The following is a 20,442-nucleotide window of genomic DNA, read 5'->3' on the forward strand; positions in this document are numbered from 1 at the left end:
TTTCAATACCACTTTTAGCATTAGTTCAAGAAATACTGTCTTGTTTGAAAGTGAAGTAAAATACCAGGAGTGGGAAAATCAAATCAGTGCTGCATGGAGATTTTCTTCTCAAAATCTTTGTACGAAATGGATATCGGTACCAGGCATTTATATTGTGCTATTTGCAAAGTTATCTCAATTTCTATTTTCTGCTTTGCTGTGTTCTTTGAAGTTCATGTTCATTAAAACCAAAGATGAAAAGTTTAGAAGGACAAGTGGAGTAAGCAGGACAACAGCAGAGCAAAACCAGGAAATATGTCTTCAAGCTGCAGAAGAAAATTGATTATCCCACGAACTCCCAATTGTACAATGATGCTACTCAGTACTTGTACCTATGTCACTGCAAATGCCTTGCATTAATATGAGGCTCGTATAAAATGACCAGCAATGCTGAGATACCTGACTACAGTTAGCCATTTAAGAGGATTGGATGTCAGTGTATTAACCCATTGTTCTGTTAACACTTACATTTAATCTATCAGCATGGTTTGAATTTGAATCTATTTTCTATTGTGCCTGTGTTCTTAAAGTGACTGTGGACATGAGCCTAATGTTTCCAGAATCAAACCACTGCAAATCCTCAATCCTAAAATGATTGCAACTTTACAAGGAAAGGATACCAAAAAGATGAACAAATTAAGTAGTCAGCTTAAATGCATGTTAGATTATAACTTTATTCTCATTATTGATTTTCCGTTGTCATTAGAAGCTTGACTGCTGGATTTTATTATTGTCAGTCTACATCAGACAAACTGTTTTGGGGAGGCAGGAGTTCAACTCCGTGATTGGATAGGTGACATTGAAATTATTCTCCTTTTAGAATCTGGATGGAGTACCTAGATAAAGAGAAACAGTTTCCATTGGCAGAAGGCATGGGAACCAGAGAACACAGGTTTAAGGTAGTTGCAAAAGTATCTACTATTGAGTTGCCCTTGCAGAGAGACACCACAGATACCCTGAGCTAAATGGCCTTTTCTGTGATGTAACCATTGTATGAATTTGGCAACTTGGCTGGTACAACACAAATGTAGTGGTATAATTCTGTAGGCTTCAACTAAGGCATGTTGTCAGACCAAAGCAAAATAAAGTTCACTTAGCTTGGAAGCGTTCAATACAAACGAAATTTGTGGAGTCCTAATGTTTTGTTACCTTGAGCAATAAATAACATTTATTGGAGCTCCTGCATTGGTGTAACTTAATGATCTTATTAAGGATTAAAATGTGTTCCTGTTAATCAAAACTGTTATTATTACTACCACAGGTAACAAGGACATGATGTTAGATGATTTTGTTGATATCACAAAGAAGTATGCCAAGGGAATTATCCCATCTAACCTGTTAATGCAGGGAGAGGATGATGGGCTTGAAGGAAAACCACCTGAAGATTTGCCTTTGCAGCAGAAGGTATGGTTAAGAATGCAAATAGATTTGTCCATTCAACCTTTGCCGGGAGCAGTACTTTGTTACATTAGGTCACTCTTATTCTGACACTTTTTTTGATAATACTGGAAACTGGGGTTTATTACAGAAAGTAATTGTATGGAATTATTTGTAAACTGTCTGTAGTGATCAGTGATTATCACGATACTCCTAAGTACTAATCAATTCTTGTTCTTGCAGAGATTGAGAACTATAAATAATTCTGCATGTAAGTTGCAATTGATGATTGTAAATTTTCCAAATGTTAAATATCACTGGAGTAAATAGCTAACAAAATAGACTTCTAGATAAGTGCTTTTAAAGATTTCTTCCTGGAAACTGTGTTAATGCATTTTGATCACCTTATTATTCATTAATGGGATGTGAGTTTTGCTGGCTGGTGCAGCATGTATTGTTCATCTCTAGTTGCCCTTGATAAGGTGGTAGTGAGTTGCCACCTTGAACTGCTGCAGCTCATTTGGTGTTAGTAGACTCAGAATGTTATTAGGGAAGGAGCTCCAGATTGTGTCCTCTTGACGTTGAAGGAATGGTGATATTTTTCCAAGTCGGGATAGTGAGTGGCATGTAGGAGAACTTGCAGGTGTTGTTCTCAAGTATCTGCTGCTCTTGTCCTCCTAGATGAAAGTGACTTGGAATTTGGAAGGGGCTGTATAAGGAGCCCAGAAACTTTTAACCTCCATATCCATTGTTTCTCTGTGGACTCCTATACATTTTATAGGTTTGATTACACTGTGTGGTAAGAGTATTACTTCTTTAATTTGTGAAAGTTGACGGTAGACTACTTAGCAGGCATTTGGTAAATGTCAATAATTTTATAATCTTTTCTGATCATTTTAACTTGATCATAGTTTCTAATTTCTCTCTTCCTAGACCATATAGAACATCTCATTGTACTTTTTCTGTTTTCTTCTACAGATCATGAAATATCCACTTCATGCCTTAATGGAAATAAAGGAGCACCTAATAGATTTTGCCTCCAAAGCTGGAATGCACTGGCTGCATACTATTATTCCACTTCACCATGTAAATGCCCTTGTCTTTTTCTTTATAATCAGCAACTTGACAATCAGCTTTTTTGCTTTCATCATCCCTTTAGTCATCTTTTATCTCTCCTTCATTTCCATGGTAATTTGTACTTTAAAAGTCTTTCAGGATAGCAAAGCATGGGATAATTTCAGGACAATGACTGATTTGCTGCTGCGCTTTGAGCCAGACCTAGATGTAGAACAGGCTGAGGTGAACTTTAGTTGGAGTCATTTGGAACCACACATCCACTTTATGCTCTCTGTGTTTTTTGTGATTCTTTCCTTTCCCACAGCTGACAAAGATTGGATTCCTTGTTCAGAGCTGTCAGTTATTGCAATTTTCTTTTTGATTACATCTTATATGAGTCTGAGTACTAGTGCAGAGCCATACACTCGAAAGGCCCTCATTACAGAGGTTATATGCTCAGTGATAGGGTTCCTTTACACTCTTCCTGATAACTGGTCCTATTTAAGATTGATTGGGGAGCCCTTTATCTCTATACCAATAGGTAATATCTTTATGTTGAATCTTGGCATTCCCTGCCTCTTGTACTTCTTCTTGTTTTACTTGTTCTTCAAAATGGCACAATTGAGGAACTTTAAAGGTACGTACTGCTACTTAATCCCATACCTTGTCTGCTTCATGTGGTGTGAACTGGCTATAGAACTCCTGAGGTCAGCCACGGGATTGGGTCTTATTCGGGCATCTGTCGGCTATTTCCTGTTTCTGTTTGCTCTACCAATTCTACTCATTGGTATTGCATTAATGCTTTTCATCCAATTAATAAAATGGTTCATTTCCATGGAATTGATCAAGATCATTGTCACTCTTGTATTGTGCTCAATTCCAGTTGTCCTCCACATGTGGACAAAAGCAACTGGCACATTGTTAGCACTAGTTAAGTCCCTGACGAGAAGCTCCATTGTCAAGCTCATTCTGGTTTGGCTCACTGCAATTATGATGTTCTGTTGGGTTTATGTGTACAGGTCGGAAGGTATGAAGGTGTACAATTCTACTCTGACCTGGCAGCAGTATAGCTTTGTTTGTGGGCCTCGTGCTTGGAAAGAGACTAACATGGCTCAAGTTCAGATCCTTTGTGGTCATCTTGAGGGACATAGAGTAACGTGGACAGGAAGGTTCAAATATGTCCGTATTACTGAGATTGAGAACAGTGCAGAGTCTGCAATAAATATGCTTCCATACTTCTTAAGTGATTGGATGAGATGCTTGTATGGTGACACATATCCTGAATGTGATCCCAAAAACGTGACTGTGATGGAGGAAGATCTTTGTCGGCTTAAATTCCTCACAAAGCACACCTGCCACCTTAAAAAGTTTTGTCGCTATAAATTTGAAATAACTATGGGAATGCCTTATGGTTCAAATGGAAATGAAACTCTTGAAGATGATGCAACCAAAGATATTGTACTAAGAGCTAGTAATGAGTTCAAAAATGTTCTGCTGAATTTGGGACAAGGAAGTATTGTGGAATTCAGTACCATTTTGGAGGGCAAGTTGGGCAGTAAATGGCCAGTCTTTGAACTGAAAGCCATCAAATGCCTTAACTGTATGTCAAAGCTAACACCAGCATCAGCAAGGCATGTCAAAATTGAACATGACTGGAGAGGTATTGTGAAGCTAGCTTTCAAATTTGCATTCAATTTCTTCTTTGCACCATTCTTATGTGCTGAATAAAACTTGGGTTTTTCTCTTTAAAAAAATGGTTGCTAACATCTTTCTTTTGCTGGATGAACTCCTGCCTTTAGAGCTAAACTACAGAATATTCCCTTCACAATTCTGGGGTCCTTCCCGCTGAAAAAGTAGAAGCATGTATAGGGCAGTAGAAATATGCATTTACTATGTTCAGTTTTAACATTATCTGGTCAGAATTAGTGTAGAAGGAAATAATTACGAGTGGATTTTTGAATTGCAGTACCTGGGATGCTTGTTTGAATTGACCATGAATTACTTTGCAGATACCAGCTATAGTTTTAATACAGAGATAACAAGGTATAGAGTTCGAAGCACACAGCAGGCCAAGAAGCATCAGAGGAGCAGGAAAGATGACATTTTGGGTCTGGACCCTTCTTCAGAAATCTCTGAAGAAGAGTCCAGACCCGAAACATCAGCTTTCCTGCTCCTCTGATGCTGCTTGGCCTGCTGTGTTCATATAGTTCTCCACCATGTTATCTCATATTCTCCAGCATTGTCAGTTCCTACTATCCCTGAATTGTTTTTGTACAGTTTTGTTGTATTAGTCAAGTGAAAAGATTGATAATTATCTACTGTACTGAATTTATTAAATATTGACCATTTACTAAATGAACCAGTATCATGATATTCAGTATATTTTTTACATGTGCTAAACAATAACTAATGATAAAAGGTAAAGTATGTATAACATGGGATGATTATAGTACCATGATTAATCTGCTTAAGTGTATTTTGCATCCGCACATTTGCTGCAGAGAGATTTTTTTTAAGATAGAATGTCCATTCTCATGAATGGTATCTTGGATTTGTTCAACTTTTGCCTTTTATGTAAAAGAGGGAGTAGGAAAAGAAACTAAGGATTAATAAATACATTCAAGTCTGGGGAAGATTTTAGTCACTTTTGTTATCTTAATTATGATTTCTGTTTGTGAAGTTAAATGCGTATGCTGCTGAATTAACACTGGGATCTTTTTAGAAACAATTAGGTTTAAATGTGGGATATTTTAATTGTTCAGTTCTAATGAATGACAAAGTGATCTGCTTATTATTTGTGGTTGTGGTGGTGCATCATGACATTCTTAATGGCTAGCATTTGAAAATTTATTTATTTATAGAAATTTAAGATATCATTTTAAGACTTGAATTCCAAACTAAATCATATTCCATTACTAATAGAACTAAAAGATTAGTTTGTTTCAAAATACAAAGTATTATTTCTCCCCTCTCCACACTCCATTGTTTCTGAGATAGGGCAAATGCATAGGCACAAAATAGTAATCTCATCGCACAGCTGTATTTAATCTTTTGCAATAAATGTGAAAAGGTAGAGCATAATTCTTTGTATTGCTTTTCCGCATTAGTGACTGCTTCAAAAGTAATACTCAACTGGCTATAAGACACTTCGTGTCCTGTTGTTGTGAAAGCTTGTATATAAATTCAGTTTCTTTCATGTGTTGTCAATTTACATTTCTGTTCTCATCAACAACAGTGTTGAGTCTTTGAAGCTCCATACTGTATGAGTTGTGCTTAATTATTTTAGTAGTCACTGGCAGAGGGAAGTGATATATTGTAAAAAATATGGATTGTGATGGTGACCAACTCAAAAGTCAGTAGTCTGTTCTTACTGATAAGAAGTTTGTTATTTTTGATATAGCACTTGAATTCCTGAATTAGACCCTATTTTAAAAGCAATTCTTAGTTTGACATTATGCTGACTATGGAAGAGGTTGTCCAGGAATTTTTAAATCACTTCACATGTTCAAGAGTAGTAGTTTGATCTCATGAGTCTTCATTAAGAGGCTCACAGAATTTTACTTTAAATGTTTCTGACCAAAATGGCGTTATGCACTGCAAGAAAAGAATGCTATCTCTACTCATCTATAAGGTTCAGAAACCCAATCAATCAAAGAGCAGAATGGGCATGAAAGTTCTGTAGCATTCTTTTTTCAACTTTTGCTTTTTTTTTGTAAAATAACTAACTTCAAATAAGGTTTCTCTAAATTTTGTTAGATTCATATTAAAAGCAGTTAGAAACAACATACCATTCAAATATAGTTCCTGGCTTCATAGTAAAATTTGAGCATAGAACTTATTGTTAAAGGAGCACTTTAATTGCAATTACTGCTTGACCATATTTTTTCCTAGAATATAGTATTTGAAGTTTTAACCTGTATGTGCTTATAAACCTCCATTTTGTTTTAATTTTTTTTAAAAAAGGAAATGTGACAGGAGTGAAGGGAGGAAGGGAAATACATTGACTGTCTACTAGGGGAGTTTAACCATCCCGGGAACATGATTTAACGATAACTTGTTCAAATATAAGTCTAAGTCTGTATCCAAAGACTTAATTCTCTTCTGGTCTTAAAGCTGGTATTTAAGTAATGGGCTTCACTGATATTGAAACAATGAGATGCCGCTTGGCCAGCTGTGTTCATCCAGCTTGACACTTTGACATCTTACTGGCACGTGTTTTTAGGATATACCATGATATAATCAAGCATTCATATGATTTGAAGCATCTTAAATTCTGTCCTAACTATTTGCTGGCAGATATTGGGAGAGGCAAAGGCTAATTTGTAAATCATCAAGACAGAATCTGCGTGTGGCATTTTGTCCTTAAACAAAGTGCAATTGCTCCTCAAAGGCAATTTTGTAATGCAAGTAGCATATCTGTGAAAGAAAGACTTCGATGCTGATAGGTGGGAGCAGGTGTTGGCAACTGCAATAAATGGTTCTTAAATAGATAGTTTCACATAGGGCACATTATCAATGATTGAATTTTGATACTTCATAAAGCTGCCAAACTCCAGTCTTAGATAATAAGGTGCAGAGGCCTAGACCCTTCTTCAAACCCTTTTCTGAAGAAGGGTCTAGGCCCGAAACGTCAGCTTTCCTGCTCCTCTGATGCTCCTTGGCCTGCTGTGTTCATCCAGCTCTGTACCTTTGTTATCTCAGATTTTCCAGCATCTGCAGTTCCTACTCTCTCAAACTCAAGTCTTAGATCGTTTAAAAGGCCATTGGATACATTTCTGAAAATACCTCAAGATGACAGAAGTGCTATAAATAATTCACAAATCTAACTGTTCTTCAAAATAGATTATTTATCATCTAATCAACCAAACATTTTTTTAAAGAAATTAAGCACATTCTGAGAATATTCTGGATTGAAACATGAAGCCACTTAAGTTTTAGTTATTTATGGATTACCAGCAACTTTTATTAAGTGCCTATGACCCTTTACTGTGGTTAACTCGGGGGTGTAATATTCGAATGTTTCAATGAGAGCAGTAAGCAAATAAGCATTGGTCATGAAATGTTTGAGCAAATGTGCTGATTCCTAAGGGTAGAAACTCTCAAATCACTCTGAGAAATGAAATTTGGTCAGTATAGAGTTGGCATTGAATCAAACAATTTTTGCAAGTTTAACTGCCCTACTTAAACCAGGCAGGCACTTAGCATTAGGTTCACAATACCTCTTCCCATTTGATCACACGTTCGTTTACAGATTTGGTTGTATTAAGTGCCTGATTCTTGCACCCCATTGTGATTGTATCACCACAAATGGAATAAGTCTATGAAAGCTGATATTTAGCTTATGTATTAAACATTATATTGACACCTGTACTGTAAAAGCCTTCAACTGCTTTGAATCTTTTTGTTGAATAAAGAGGCTGTTTCCACTATTCATGCCAGTGTTTTATTTTTGTGCTCATAATACATCCAGGAGAAGGAATGCTGTTTTTGAATAACAGACATGTGCCCAAAAATGTGCAAGTCCAAACTGAGGGGAAAGGACGAGGACACCAGTTTCAATAGGTACCTTAACATTGAGACCCAAACTGTCTGAAATTTGTCCTTATTTCCATGAAGCTAGCAAGCTCCACACAGCTGCTGATAAATCTTAATTATTGATAGGTTGCCACCTATTCGTGTGTTCAGTGATTGGTGGCCTAGGTAGATTGGAATCGAAAGTTGGCAGATGAAACAGAGCAAAGAGCTGTCCTTTAAAGAGAACACAGTTGAGAAATATTCCCACAGGGAGAAATAGTAGGACAAACTAAACCATGGATTCCTGGTTGGAAAAGTGAAATGAAAATAACAGATGTCTGATAATAAAATGATTATGAATCAAACTAAATCTAGAAAATTCAGAAAGGAAGTGAAAAAATAAATAAGCAAAAGGAAGTGAGAGAAGAGACTAGAAGCCAGTAATGAAGGCTTCCTTTTTAATATACCCTAAAGTGAAAGGAGATTTATGCATTGGGTCAGAGGACATGACTAAGACATTAAATCAGTACTTTTCACCTGTTTTATACCAAGGAAGGTGCTGCTGCAAAATTAGGGTAAAAGGGCAAAAGTAGTTATAACATAAAAGAATACTGATTTATAGAATAATGTGATTTGGACTTCCCTTGAAGTTAAGAATGTGGTGGCCCCTCACAGGACTTTGTTTGTCACTGGTGTCTTGGCCCTGTACATAGGACATCAGGCCTGTACTGTATAGTACAGGCCCTTTGGCCCATGATGTTGTGCCAAACTTGTACCCTAAACCTAAGGTCTACCTAACCTCCAACCCTACCTTATACTATCATCCATGTGCTGATGTAAATGTTTTCCTAGTGGTGGAATATTAATTATTTACACAACGGCTGTTTTTCACTGTGTCCTGCACCTACCCACACACAACATGGGTGCTGGGAAAAATAAACACTACTGGTGTATGGCAGTAGTGTAAAGGTATAAATAAGAATGGGTGTCCCCCAGCTTATGAATGTTTGGCTTAAATATGCAACCCCATACAAGGGTGTAATTTTAAAGATCATAGAATCCCTAGATTGGAGAGACCATTTAGCCCATTGATCGCCCCTGACCTAACACCCCACACACACCACCCCCCACCCCCAAAACCATTCATCCTATTCCTGTAACTCCATATGTCCCAAGGGCAATTCACCAAATCTACACATGTTTGGACTGTGGGAGGAAACACACAGTGAAGGGGAGAACATGCAAACTACATATAGATAATCACCCACGGGTGATATTGAACCTGGGTCCCTGGAGTTGTGAGGCAATAGTTTACACCATGGAGCCACTGTGCCACCCTGTGACATGCAGACATTTCCTGCAACTAATGCACAGCTGCTTTACATGGTTCTGCAGTTTAAACTTGTGTACAACAAGGGACTGCAGAGTGAAATCCATTTGCATTCCAGGGACTGCCTGTATCTAGAACTGAAGGTGGTGTATCTGAAGCTGGCAGGAAGTAGGGTGGAGATGCTAGCCAAAATCTTTGATCTTCCTTGGTTACATGGCTGTTGCAAAAGTACTGGAGAATTGCAAATGTTGCACACTTGTTCAGAGGGTGTAAAATTATATACAGCAATAGAGCAGTCAATTTAACTTCAGTGGTGAGAAAACTTTTTAGAAATAACCGCTGCCAAAAATCAAAGGAAAGTTAATGCAGATCAGTTAAGAGCTAATTGTATTCAACTAACAAATTTTTGATGAGGTAAATGAAGTTGAATTGTAAAAGGTGTTTGGTAAAGTGACGATCAACAAAGTTTAAAACAAATGAAACGAAAGGGACAGTGGCAGTGTGGCTATGAAGTTAACTGAGACACATTAACCAATAACTAGTACTGTTCAGTTTTTGAATTAAAGGAAGCTTATAGTGGGGTTCCTAAGAATTAGTATTCTGACCACTGCTTTTCTTTGATCTATATGAAGGGACAACATTTCAATCATGGATGTGAAAAAATTTGTACATATTCTGAATTATGAACATATAAGATAGCCTTCCAAGAGAAATGGACTGGCATGTGGCAGATGAAATTTAATACAGAGAAAGTGATGCATTTTGAAAGAAAGAATGAGCATTGACGGGACATGAGGGCAGCTTGGGTAAGTGACCAACAAGACCGTTGGGATTCTGGCCTACACAGAGAGGCACACAGTAAACATTAGTATAGGGTGGAACACAGACATTTTACAAAACTGATTCAGATACATCTGGACTATTGTCAAATTTTTGGCACCGCACTTTTAAAAGCACTCAAATTCTTTAGAGAAGATGCAGGAAACATTTACAAGAATGGTTTGAGAGATAAAGGACTTCAATTACAAATATAGATTGGAGAAGTTCAGGTTCTTGAGAGAATGTTGAAAGGCAATATTGCAAAAGTGTTCAAAATCTTGACTCTTGACAAAGAGCATACAGAGACCGGTTCCTGTTGATGAAAGAATCAAAAACAAGAGGATAGAATCAAAGTAAGAGAGAAACCTATTAATGCAGCAAGTGATTAGTGTTTGGAAAACACTGTCTATGATTCTAAACCATGATTCTACGTTAAGACAGGCAGCTTTGTTCTTGCCACAGTGGAAACTGAACAAGCTAGTTCTGTGAAATGAGTACGATGGAGCCCGAATTTTTAAGCCTCGAAGCCTCAATTTGCTCTTGATCACACACCTCACTTGCAAACCCCACTCCCTACCTCATCCATCAGGAAGAAGAAAAAAACCCTAAAACCAATTACACTTGTATTCATTTTGATACTTGGATCAAGGCTAATATTCTCAGGTTTTTAAGCTGTTTCAGACTGCAAATGGAATGGGTAAAGGACAACTGGGAAGAAAGGGGTAATTTAGCATTATCGATAAAACTCATTGGACCCGGGGGATGGAGACATTTGAACATAGCTGTTGGAATAAAATCACATGATCGGATTGGAGTCCTGGATCTTCACCAGACTTTCCATTGCAGTTAGCCATGGTGCTGTGTTGTCCTGAAAGAAAAAAATATACAAAATTAGTTCTAACTTGCTACTGGTCCAGCAGCAGAATTTGAACTGATTTCCTAGAGTGGCAGAGGATACTTCCAGACATGTGGTCAATTTACTACAAAGATGTGACCTGGGGAGGGTCAGAAGTACAACATTTAAAGAAAGAGGAGGAGTAGGCCGTTTAGCCGCAACGTTGATCTGCTGCTACTTTCAGTACCCAAAAATTTATTCATCGTCTGCCTTGAATATATTCAATGACTGAAAATGTAGAGCTTCCTGTAGTAGACAATTCCAGAGAGTCTCACACTCTAAGAAATGCATCATCTCAGTCCCAGGTGGGTGATACAAAGAGTTGGGGTTTGTTCTCCAATGAGCAATTATGTATTTTTTTCTTAATTTTAATGAATGATGAACTTTTATGAAATGTTCTTAATTTACTTTGAGTCTTATATTTGACATACATTATCTTGCGTTGCAATCGTATAATTTCAGAAAGTTAAGATACTCCCGTACCATGGAAGCAGCCTCGCATCACATTTATGATCTTTAGCAAAATCCATGAAAGTACAAGTATGTATTAACTATTGTTATTTGAATGCATACTAAGGGATAACTTTGTAACTTCTTCCCAGCTATTTAAACAAATCTGGAAAGAAAACATATTCTTAAACTAACCATTGAGAAATTGAAAATCCAAACTATTTACAAAACTGAAAAGTACATTTTGAGAAGTTGAGAATTTCAATTTTGTTTTATACTGTTTTTGAAACTTGTAATGCATTTAACAATTTGGAATCTCTTTTTTCATTCTACCAGGCTCTACTTATTCACAGATCAAACTTTCAACCACAAGATGGCAGCATAATTCTTGACATGGTCACATGAATAGCTTTTGAGTTTGAGTAACTAAATACATTCAGGCACGCCTAGTCACAGATACTATCCTCTTGAAACCAGCAGTGGAACATTGTTTCTGAATCCATTTACATAATGCCAGTAGGTGTTACTCAAGACATTTTATAATTATGAGAAACAATATCTTTTTCTCATTTCTTCCATCTATTTGACTAGACAAGTAAGTGACTTCCTCCCATTCGCCCACTGCTCTCCATCACGCCGTTGTCGCTACCTCAAAATAGAGGAGAATCTATATTCTAGGCAGGCCAGCAATATAGTTCTCTGTTTCAGTAATAGATCTGTTTTGGAGACAGAAGCTCACTGAATGTTTGTGAAATAGAAATCAGGGGCGTGTGAACTTCCGTTGCACACGTTGTCATACAATGTAGAGTCACTGCGATGCTGTCGTATAGCACATCAGTGATGAGCATGCTGTAGCTATTAAATTTAGGAACTGCGTAAGGCTCTACCAAATTCCTTGGACTGGGACAAGGGAAAATCCAGGAGTAAAGGATTTTGCAATGTGGCACATTGCCTCAGTTCCAAATAAGCAAATATTGTGAGACAAACAGATGTTCATGAGGATGCTAAATTTTAAAAAATCATCAGAATTGTAATGCTAACTCTATCAGTCTCTCCAAAGATGCTGCCAGATCTGCTGGGGTTCTTTTGCATTTTTTAAAATTTCAAAGCTTCAACTGCTTTAGTATTTTGATTTTATTTTCAAGTGAAATAGCTTCAGTTTCATATTGGCTTAGTTTTTTTTAAATATCTACCAGACCTATATAAATTCTAATGTAATACATTATAGATCAAGTTCTGTAATCAGCTTTGTCTTATGATGTCTTAGACAACCTAGGCTGTACAGATGTGATATAGTGATAAAGTCTGACTTTTGGTAATGTGACCCACACACCGTCCTACCCCAGTTAGGCATATGTTAATCATCCCAATCTGATACCACACACCCTCAAAACAAATACAAAGTACTTTTGTGGTATTTCAATATTTTAGATTAATTAATCATAGATATTTTCTCATAAACCTGTTCAGAGAGGTTATTACACACCTCAAATGGGTAACAACTTGAACTCAGGTCTCCTGTTCCAGATAAAGGGACACTACCTCTACATGACAGGGGCCCTAGGGATGACGTACAAAGTAAGTAAATTAACAGGATAAAGCTGTAAATGTCAAAGTTATACAGCACTGAAACCTTTGGTTCAACCAGTCCATACCCAACATAATCCCAAACTAAACTATCTCATGTGACACAAACTTCAAAGAATTATGTACCTGCACCTCTAGTTCCCTCTGTTCTACAACCCTACCCAAGGCCCTAACATTAATTGTACAAGCCCCACCCTTGTTTGTTGTACCAAAATGCAAATATCTCGCATTTAACCAGCTTGACCTCCATCTGCTATTTTTCAGACCATTGACTCATTTAGATAGTTGTGCTGAACTTTTACCACAAACCTAAAAGGTCAATCTAACCTCCACCCCTACCTTCACGATCATCCCTGTGCCTATCTAATAGCCGCTTAAATGCCCCCCCCCCCCCCCCCCCACCCCCACCACCCCGACTCCACTACCGTCTCCGGCAATGCATTTCACGCCCCTTTCACTCTCTGAGTGAAGAACCTACCTCTGATGTCTCCCCTATACCTACCTCCACTCGCTTTAAAACTATGTCCCCTCATAATAGCTATCTCCATGCTAGGAAAAAGTCTCTGGCTGCCCACTCTTATATGTACCTCAGATCATTTTGTACACCTCCACCAAGTCACCTCTCATCCTTCATCTTTCTAATGAGAAAAGCCCTAGCTCTCTCAACCTTTCCTCGTAAGACCTTCTTCCATTCCAGGCAACATTCTGGCAAATCTCCTGTGCACCTTTTCCAACACTTGCACATCTTTCCTGTAATGAGTCAACCAGAACTGCACACAATACTCCAGATGTGACCGAACCAGGTTTTGTATAGCTGGAGCATAACTTACGGCTCTTGAACTCAATCCCTCCATTAATGAAAGCTAACACACCATATACCTTCTTAACAACTCTATCCACCTGGGTGGCAGCTTTCAGGGAACTGTGGGCACGAACCTAGAGATCCCTCTGCTCCTCCATACTGCCAAGAATCTTTCCATTAACTCTGTATTCTGCTTTCAAGTTTGTCCTTCCAAACTGAATCACCTCGCACCTTTCAGAGTTAATCTCCATCTGCCACTTCTCAGTTCAGCTCTGCATCCTATCAATGTCCCTTTGTAACTTAGTGCAGAGGGCTGTTCTATCTATAACTTGACCCACCTTTGTATTGTCCATGAACTTGCTAATCCACCCTTCCACTCCTACATCCAAATCATTTAAAAAAATCATAAACAGAAGAGGACCCAGAACAGATCCTTGCTGTACACCACTTGTAAATGAGCACTATGTTGAATATTTTCCCTCCACTACCACCCTTTGTCTTCTCAGGGTCAGCCAATTCTGAATCCAATCTGCCACATTTCCCCCTAACCCAGGCCTTCTTATTTTCTGCATGAGCCTACCATGGGGAACATTATCAAACGCCTTGCTTAAATCCACGTATACCACATCCACTGCTCTACCTTCATCCACATGTTTGGTCACCTCTTCAAAGAATTCAGTAAGGTTTGTGAGGCATGACCTAGCCCTCACAAATACATGCTGACCATCACAAATCAAACTGTGCCTATCCAATTGATCATAAATCCTATCTCTCAGAGCCAATAATTTGCCCACCACTGAAGTAAGACTAACTGACATGTAATTTCCGGGGTTATTCCTATTTCCTTTTTTTTAAAACGAGGGAATGACATTTGCCATTCTCCAAACTTCCGGCACTATACCCGTGTACAGTGAGGATGAAAAGATCATTGCCAAAGACCCTGTGATCTCTTCCCTCACTTCCCTTAGAATCCTTGGATAAATGCCATCAGGCCCAGGGGACTTACCGATCCTCAAGTTCCTCAAAATTCCTAGTACATCTTCCTTACTAACAGCGACCTCCTCTAGCCTATCAGCTTGTTTCTCACTGTTGTTCCCCATAATTAGGTCCCTCTCAGTTGTGAATACCGAAGAAAGGTATTCATTAAGGACCTCTCCTATCTCTTTAGGCTCCGTGCACAAATTCCCTTTACAATCCTTGATCGGCCCTACCCTTTCTCTGGTCATTCTCTTATTCCTCATGTACGTGTAAAAAGCCTTGGAGTTTTCCTTGATCCTATCTGCCAAGTTTTTCTCATGCCCCCGTATAGTTCTCCTAAGCCTTTCCCTCAGCTCTTTCCTGGCTAACTTGTATCCCTCTAGAGCATCTTCCAATCCTTGTTTCCAGAATCTTATATAAGGATCCTTTTACCTCTTAACTAGTTGTTCGACCTCTCTCGAGAACCAAGGCTCCCTCACTCGACCACATCTTCCCTGCCTGCTAGGGACAAACATATCAATCACATGCAGTATGCATTCCTTAAACAATCTCCACATTTCTATTGTGCTGTTCCCTAGCAGCATCTGTTCCCATTTTATGTTACCCAGTTCTTGCTTAACAGAATTATAAACCTTATCCTGCTGTACATACCTATCCTTTTCCATGACAATTGTAAAAGTAACAGAGTTATGATCGCTACTGCCAAAATGCTCTCCTACCAACAGGTCTAACATTTGGCCCGGTTCATTGCCAAGCACCAAATCCAAAGTGGCCTCTCGTGTTGGTCTATCTACATACTGTGTCAGGAATCCTTCTTGAACACACTGGACGAAATCTGCTCCATCTGAACTATTACAACTAAAAAGTTTCGAATCAATATAGTGGAAAATTGAAGTCACCCATGTCTACAACCCTGTGACTTCTCCACCTTTTCAGTATCTGCCTCCCAATCCACTCCTCCACTTCTCTGCAACTATTTGGGGGTCTGTAAAAACCCCCAAAGTGACTGCTCCTTTCTTGTTAAGGAAGTGTGGAGCTGGATGAACACAGCAGGCCAAGCAGCATCTCAGGACCACAAAAGCTGACATTTCGGGCCTAGACCCTTCAGAGATCCTCTCTGATGAAGGGTCTAGGCCCAAAATGTCAGCTTTTGTGGTCCTGAGATGCTGCTTGGCCCGCTGTGTTCATCCAGCTCCACACTTTGTTATCTTGCATTCTCCAGCATCTGCAGTTCCCATTATCACTGCTCCTTTCTTGTTCCTGACCTCAACCCAAACTGACTCTGTAGACATATCATTCTCAAACTGCCTTTCAGTAGCTGCTATACTAGCCCTGACTAGGAATGTCACTCCCCTGCCTCTTTTACAACCCTCCCTATTTTTTTTAAAGCATCTAAATCCCAGAACTTTCAACAACCATTCCTGTCCCTGAGTTACTCAAGTTTCTGGTAATGGCCAAAACATCATAATTTCATGTATTGACCCATGCTCTAAGTTCATCCGCCTTATTTCTGATACATCTAGCATTGAAATATACACTGTTCAAACCATCTCTGTGTCCACAATTATGCTCCACCAACCACATTTCTTTATTAACAACCTCACTCACTGTTGTGTCTGTTGGAAGGCTGAATACGAATTACAAGTCCAGTTCCCCACCCGCTGCCAATTTAGTTTAAACCAGTATAGCTTGAGCAAACCACCCTCCCAGGATACTTGTGCCCTTCCGGTATCAGGTGCAACCTGTCCTTCCTGTACAGGTCGCACCTTCCCCAGAATGTATTCCAATGATGAAAGCCCTCACTCCTACACCAGCCCTCGAGCCACGTGTTTAGCTGCACTCTCTCCCTATTTCTTACCTCGTTATCACGTGGCACTGGTAGTAATCCAGAGATAACTACCCTGTTTGTCCTGGACTTCAGCTTCCAACCTAACTTCCTGTACTCATTTTTCACATTATCAGTCCATTTTCTACCTATGTCCTTGTGTACCATGACTGCTGTTTGCTTTCCCTCCCCTTAAGGATCTTGAAGGCACAATTCGCGACATCGTGGACCCTGGCAACCAAGAGGCAACATACCATCTGTTCCTCTCTGATGAAGGGTCTAGGCCCGAAACGTCAGCTTTTGTGCTCCTGAGATGCTGCTTGGCCTGCTGTGTTCATCCAGCCTCACATTTTATTATCTTGGAATTCTCCAGCATCTGCAGTTCCCATTATCTCTGATACCATCTGTTCATTTTGTTAGTGTTCACAGAACCGCCTGTCTGTGCCTCTTACTATTGAATCCCCCAATACAATTGTTCTCCTATTCTTCCCCCCTTCCCTTCTATGCCACAGGGCCAGCCTAAGTGCCAGAGACCTGTCCACTATGACCTTCCCCTGGTAGGTCGTCCAGCACAACAGGATCCAAAATTGTATACTTATTATTGAGGGGAACGGCCACAGGGGATCCCTGCACTCTCTGCCTATTCCCTTTCCCCCTCCTGACAGTCACCCAGCTACCTTTTCCCTGTACCTTGGGTGTGACCACCTCCCTATAACTCCTCTCTATCACTCCTTCAAATTCCCAAATGATCCAGAGTTCATCCAGCTGCAGTTCCCTAACACGTTTTTTGAGGAGCTGGAGTTGGCTGCACTTCTCGCAGGTGAAATAAGAGGGGAAACCAGCAGTGACCCTTACCTCCCACATCCTGCAAGAGGAGCATCCAACTGCCCTAGCTTCCATTCCCTCTACTCTGGATTGTCAGAAGAATTTGAAAAAAGCCTGACCTTACAGACCCTCCACACAGACTTTTATTTTGGTTAGAGGAGGAGGATGGGTGGGAGACACTACACATGTAGTGTTTCGACTTTAGCCAATGCCCAAATATATTCAGTTATTTCTTCGCTCGCAGTCTCTCCACTCCCACTGCTGAAAGCAAGAAGGCTGCTGCAGCACGAGGTAAGTTTTTATACAGAAAATTTGATCAAGATCCCTCTGTAATCTTAGAAAACTTCCTACACTATCTACTATGCTACCAATTTTGATGTCATTCACAAAATTACTAACCATGCCTATGTTCTCATCCAAATTATTTATATAAATGACAAACTAAAGAGGACCCAAAACCAATCCCTGCGGAACACCACTGGTCACAGGTCTCTGGTCCGAAAAGCAACCCTTCACCATTACTCTCTGTCTCCTGCCATTAAGCCAATTATGTATCTAATTGGCAAGTTCATCCTGAATCCCATGTGACTTAACTTCACTAATTAGTCTACCATGCAGAAATTTGTTAAAAGCTTTGCTAAAATCCAAATAAACAATGTCTACTGCCCTGCCATCATCAACCTTTTTGATAACTTCCTCAAAAAGCTCAATCAAGTTTGTTAGATGTGATTTCCCTCAAACAAATCCATATTGATTATCCCTAATCAATTACTGCCTCCCTAAAAGTCCATAAATCGTTTATCTTTTATAATCGCCTGCAACAATTTATCCAGTCAGACTCAAGTCTGTAGATCCCCAGTTTCTCCTGGCAACCTTTCTTCAACAAAGGTACAATATAAAGACACCCTTCAGTCATCAAGCACCTCATCCGTAGTTACAGATGATGCAAATATTTCTGCAAGGGTTTTCGTAATTTCCTCCCTTACTTCCCACACCATTCCGGAGATACATTAGATCAGGTCCTGAGATTTATCCACCTTTACATTCTCTCAGGCTTCCGAACTTCCTCTTCTGTAATGTGAACTGCTTTTAAAACATCAAAGTTTATTTCTCTGCATTATCTAGACTCTATTACCTTCTCCACAGTAAAAACTGACATGAAATATTTATTTAGTATTTCTTCTATATCCTGAGGTTCAACACAAAGAAGTCTACTCTCTCTCCAGTTACCCTTTTGTGTTTTAATGTATTTGTAGAATCCCTTTGTATTATCCTTAACCTGATCACCCATGCTGTCTCATATTCCCTCTTTAGCTTCCTAATTTGTCCCTTAAGAATGCCCCATACTCTTTATATTGATTAAGAGAGTGAATTAAACCAAGTTGTCTATATCTAAAATAAGATTTTCTTTTATTCTTGACTAGAACCTCAATATCTTTATTCATCTATTGTTCTTAATTTTACCAGCCTTACCCTTCACTCTAATAGGAACAAAATGCCTCTGAACTCTCATCGTCACACCCTTGAACTCCAATCAACTTTTGAAAGCTCTTGTTTCAAACCATTAAAATTTGCCTTATTCCAATTGAAAGCTTTGACTTTTATGGAAGGCTTATCCTTTTCTGTAACAAATTTGCAACTAATAGAATTATGATCGCTATACACAAAGTGCTCCCTTACTTTTACTTCAGTCACCTGCCCTGCCTTATTGCCCAAAAGAAGTTCTAGACTTGTTCCTTCACTAGTAGGAGTATCCACGTACCGATAAAGAAAATTTTCTTGAACTCTTTTGACAAATTCTTCACCATACAAACTTTTAACATTATAGCAGGCCCGGTCAATATCCCCCATTATTATAATCTTATTTTGCTTACATATATCAGAGATCTTCCTACATATTTGTTTCTCAATTTCCCTCTTACTGTTGGGGGACCTAAAGTGCAATCCCATCAAAGTGATCTTTCCTTTCTTATTTGTAATTTTTCACTGCGTGATTTTTTAGAAATATATTCCCTAATTATAGCAGTAATGTATTCCTTAATCAAAAACAGATATCTTAAACAGATTTGGTGCCATTTGCCAGCATTTGGCCAATATACCTCTAAACTTGTCCTATTCATGCATCCATCCAGATGCTTTTTAAATGTGTAATTGTACCAGCCTCCACCACCTCCTCTGGTAGCTCATTCCATATACATACCACCCTCTGCATGAACAAGTTATCCCTCAAGTCCCTTTTAAATCTTTCCCCTCTCACCTTAAACCCTTTAGTTTTGGACTCCCCCCATTCCTGGAAAAAGGCCTTGGCTATTCATCCTATCCATGCCCCTCATGATTTTATAAACCTTTATAAAGTCTCCCCTCAACCTTGGACACTCCAGGGGAGAAAAGGCCCAGTCTATTTAGCCTCTCCCTAAAGCTCAAACCCTTCAATGTTGGCAACATCCATATAAATCATTTCTGAAACCTTTCAAGGAAGGACGTTCATGCATCCCTGACATTTTTCAGTTAGGAATTGGAAGCGATATGAGTGAGGTGACCATCATGCTTAAGAAACCAATCAAGAATCAGGAACAAAAACAAAGTTGCTGGAAAGGCTCAGCAGGTCTGGCAGCATCTGTGAAGGAGAAAACAGAGTTAACGTTTTGGGTTCGGTGACCCTTCCTCAGAACCGGAATCAAGAATCAGTGCTGGCTAATGCATGGGTAAGCCAAAGGTCAGAGGTGAGAATGACTATATTACAGGGGTAGTGGTGAAGAAGGGTTAATAAGGAACAACACTTAGCAGTCGAGCACACAGTAGTCAAACAGAAAAATAACCTCAGTCAACAGAACAAGAGGCTTCTGCCTAGTTGGCCAGAAATTGTGAACTGGCACCCCAGCAGATCCACTGCCCAAATTAAATATTATTGTTTTGTATTTATTGAAACAAAGTTAACATTGAAA

The 20,442-nt window shown here is 39.1% G+C and overlaps 1 protein-coding gene across 2 annotated transcripts in view; it reads left to right on the forward strand.

Annotated features, from left to right (window-relative positions):
* LOC125451652 (wolframin-like) overlaps positions 1-4,578 on the forward strand; it is a 39,771-nt gene extending 35,193 nt beyond the window's left edge. For both annotated transcript variants that reach the window (XM_048529071.2, XM_048529081.2), the window contains 2 exons: positions 1,301-1,443; positions 2,395-4,578. In XM_048529071.2, the coding sequence (XP_048385028.1) occupies positions 1,301-1,443; positions 2,395-4,200 (1,949 nt within the window). In that variant the 3' untranslated portion in view covers positions 4,201-4,578. The remainder of the gene's footprint in view (positions 1-1,300; positions 1,444-2,394) is intronic.
* The last annotated feature ends 15,864 nt before the right edge of the window (positions 4,579-20,442 follow it).

Source organism: Stegostoma tigrinum, chromosome 1 (genome assembly GCF_030684315.1).
Source record: "Stegostoma tigrinum isolate sSteTig4 chromosome 1, sSteTig4.hap1, whole genome shotgun sequence".
Taxonomy (NCBI): Eukaryota; Metazoa; Chordata; class Chondrichthyes; order Orectolobiformes; family Stegostomatidae; genus Stegostoma; species Stegostoma tigrinum.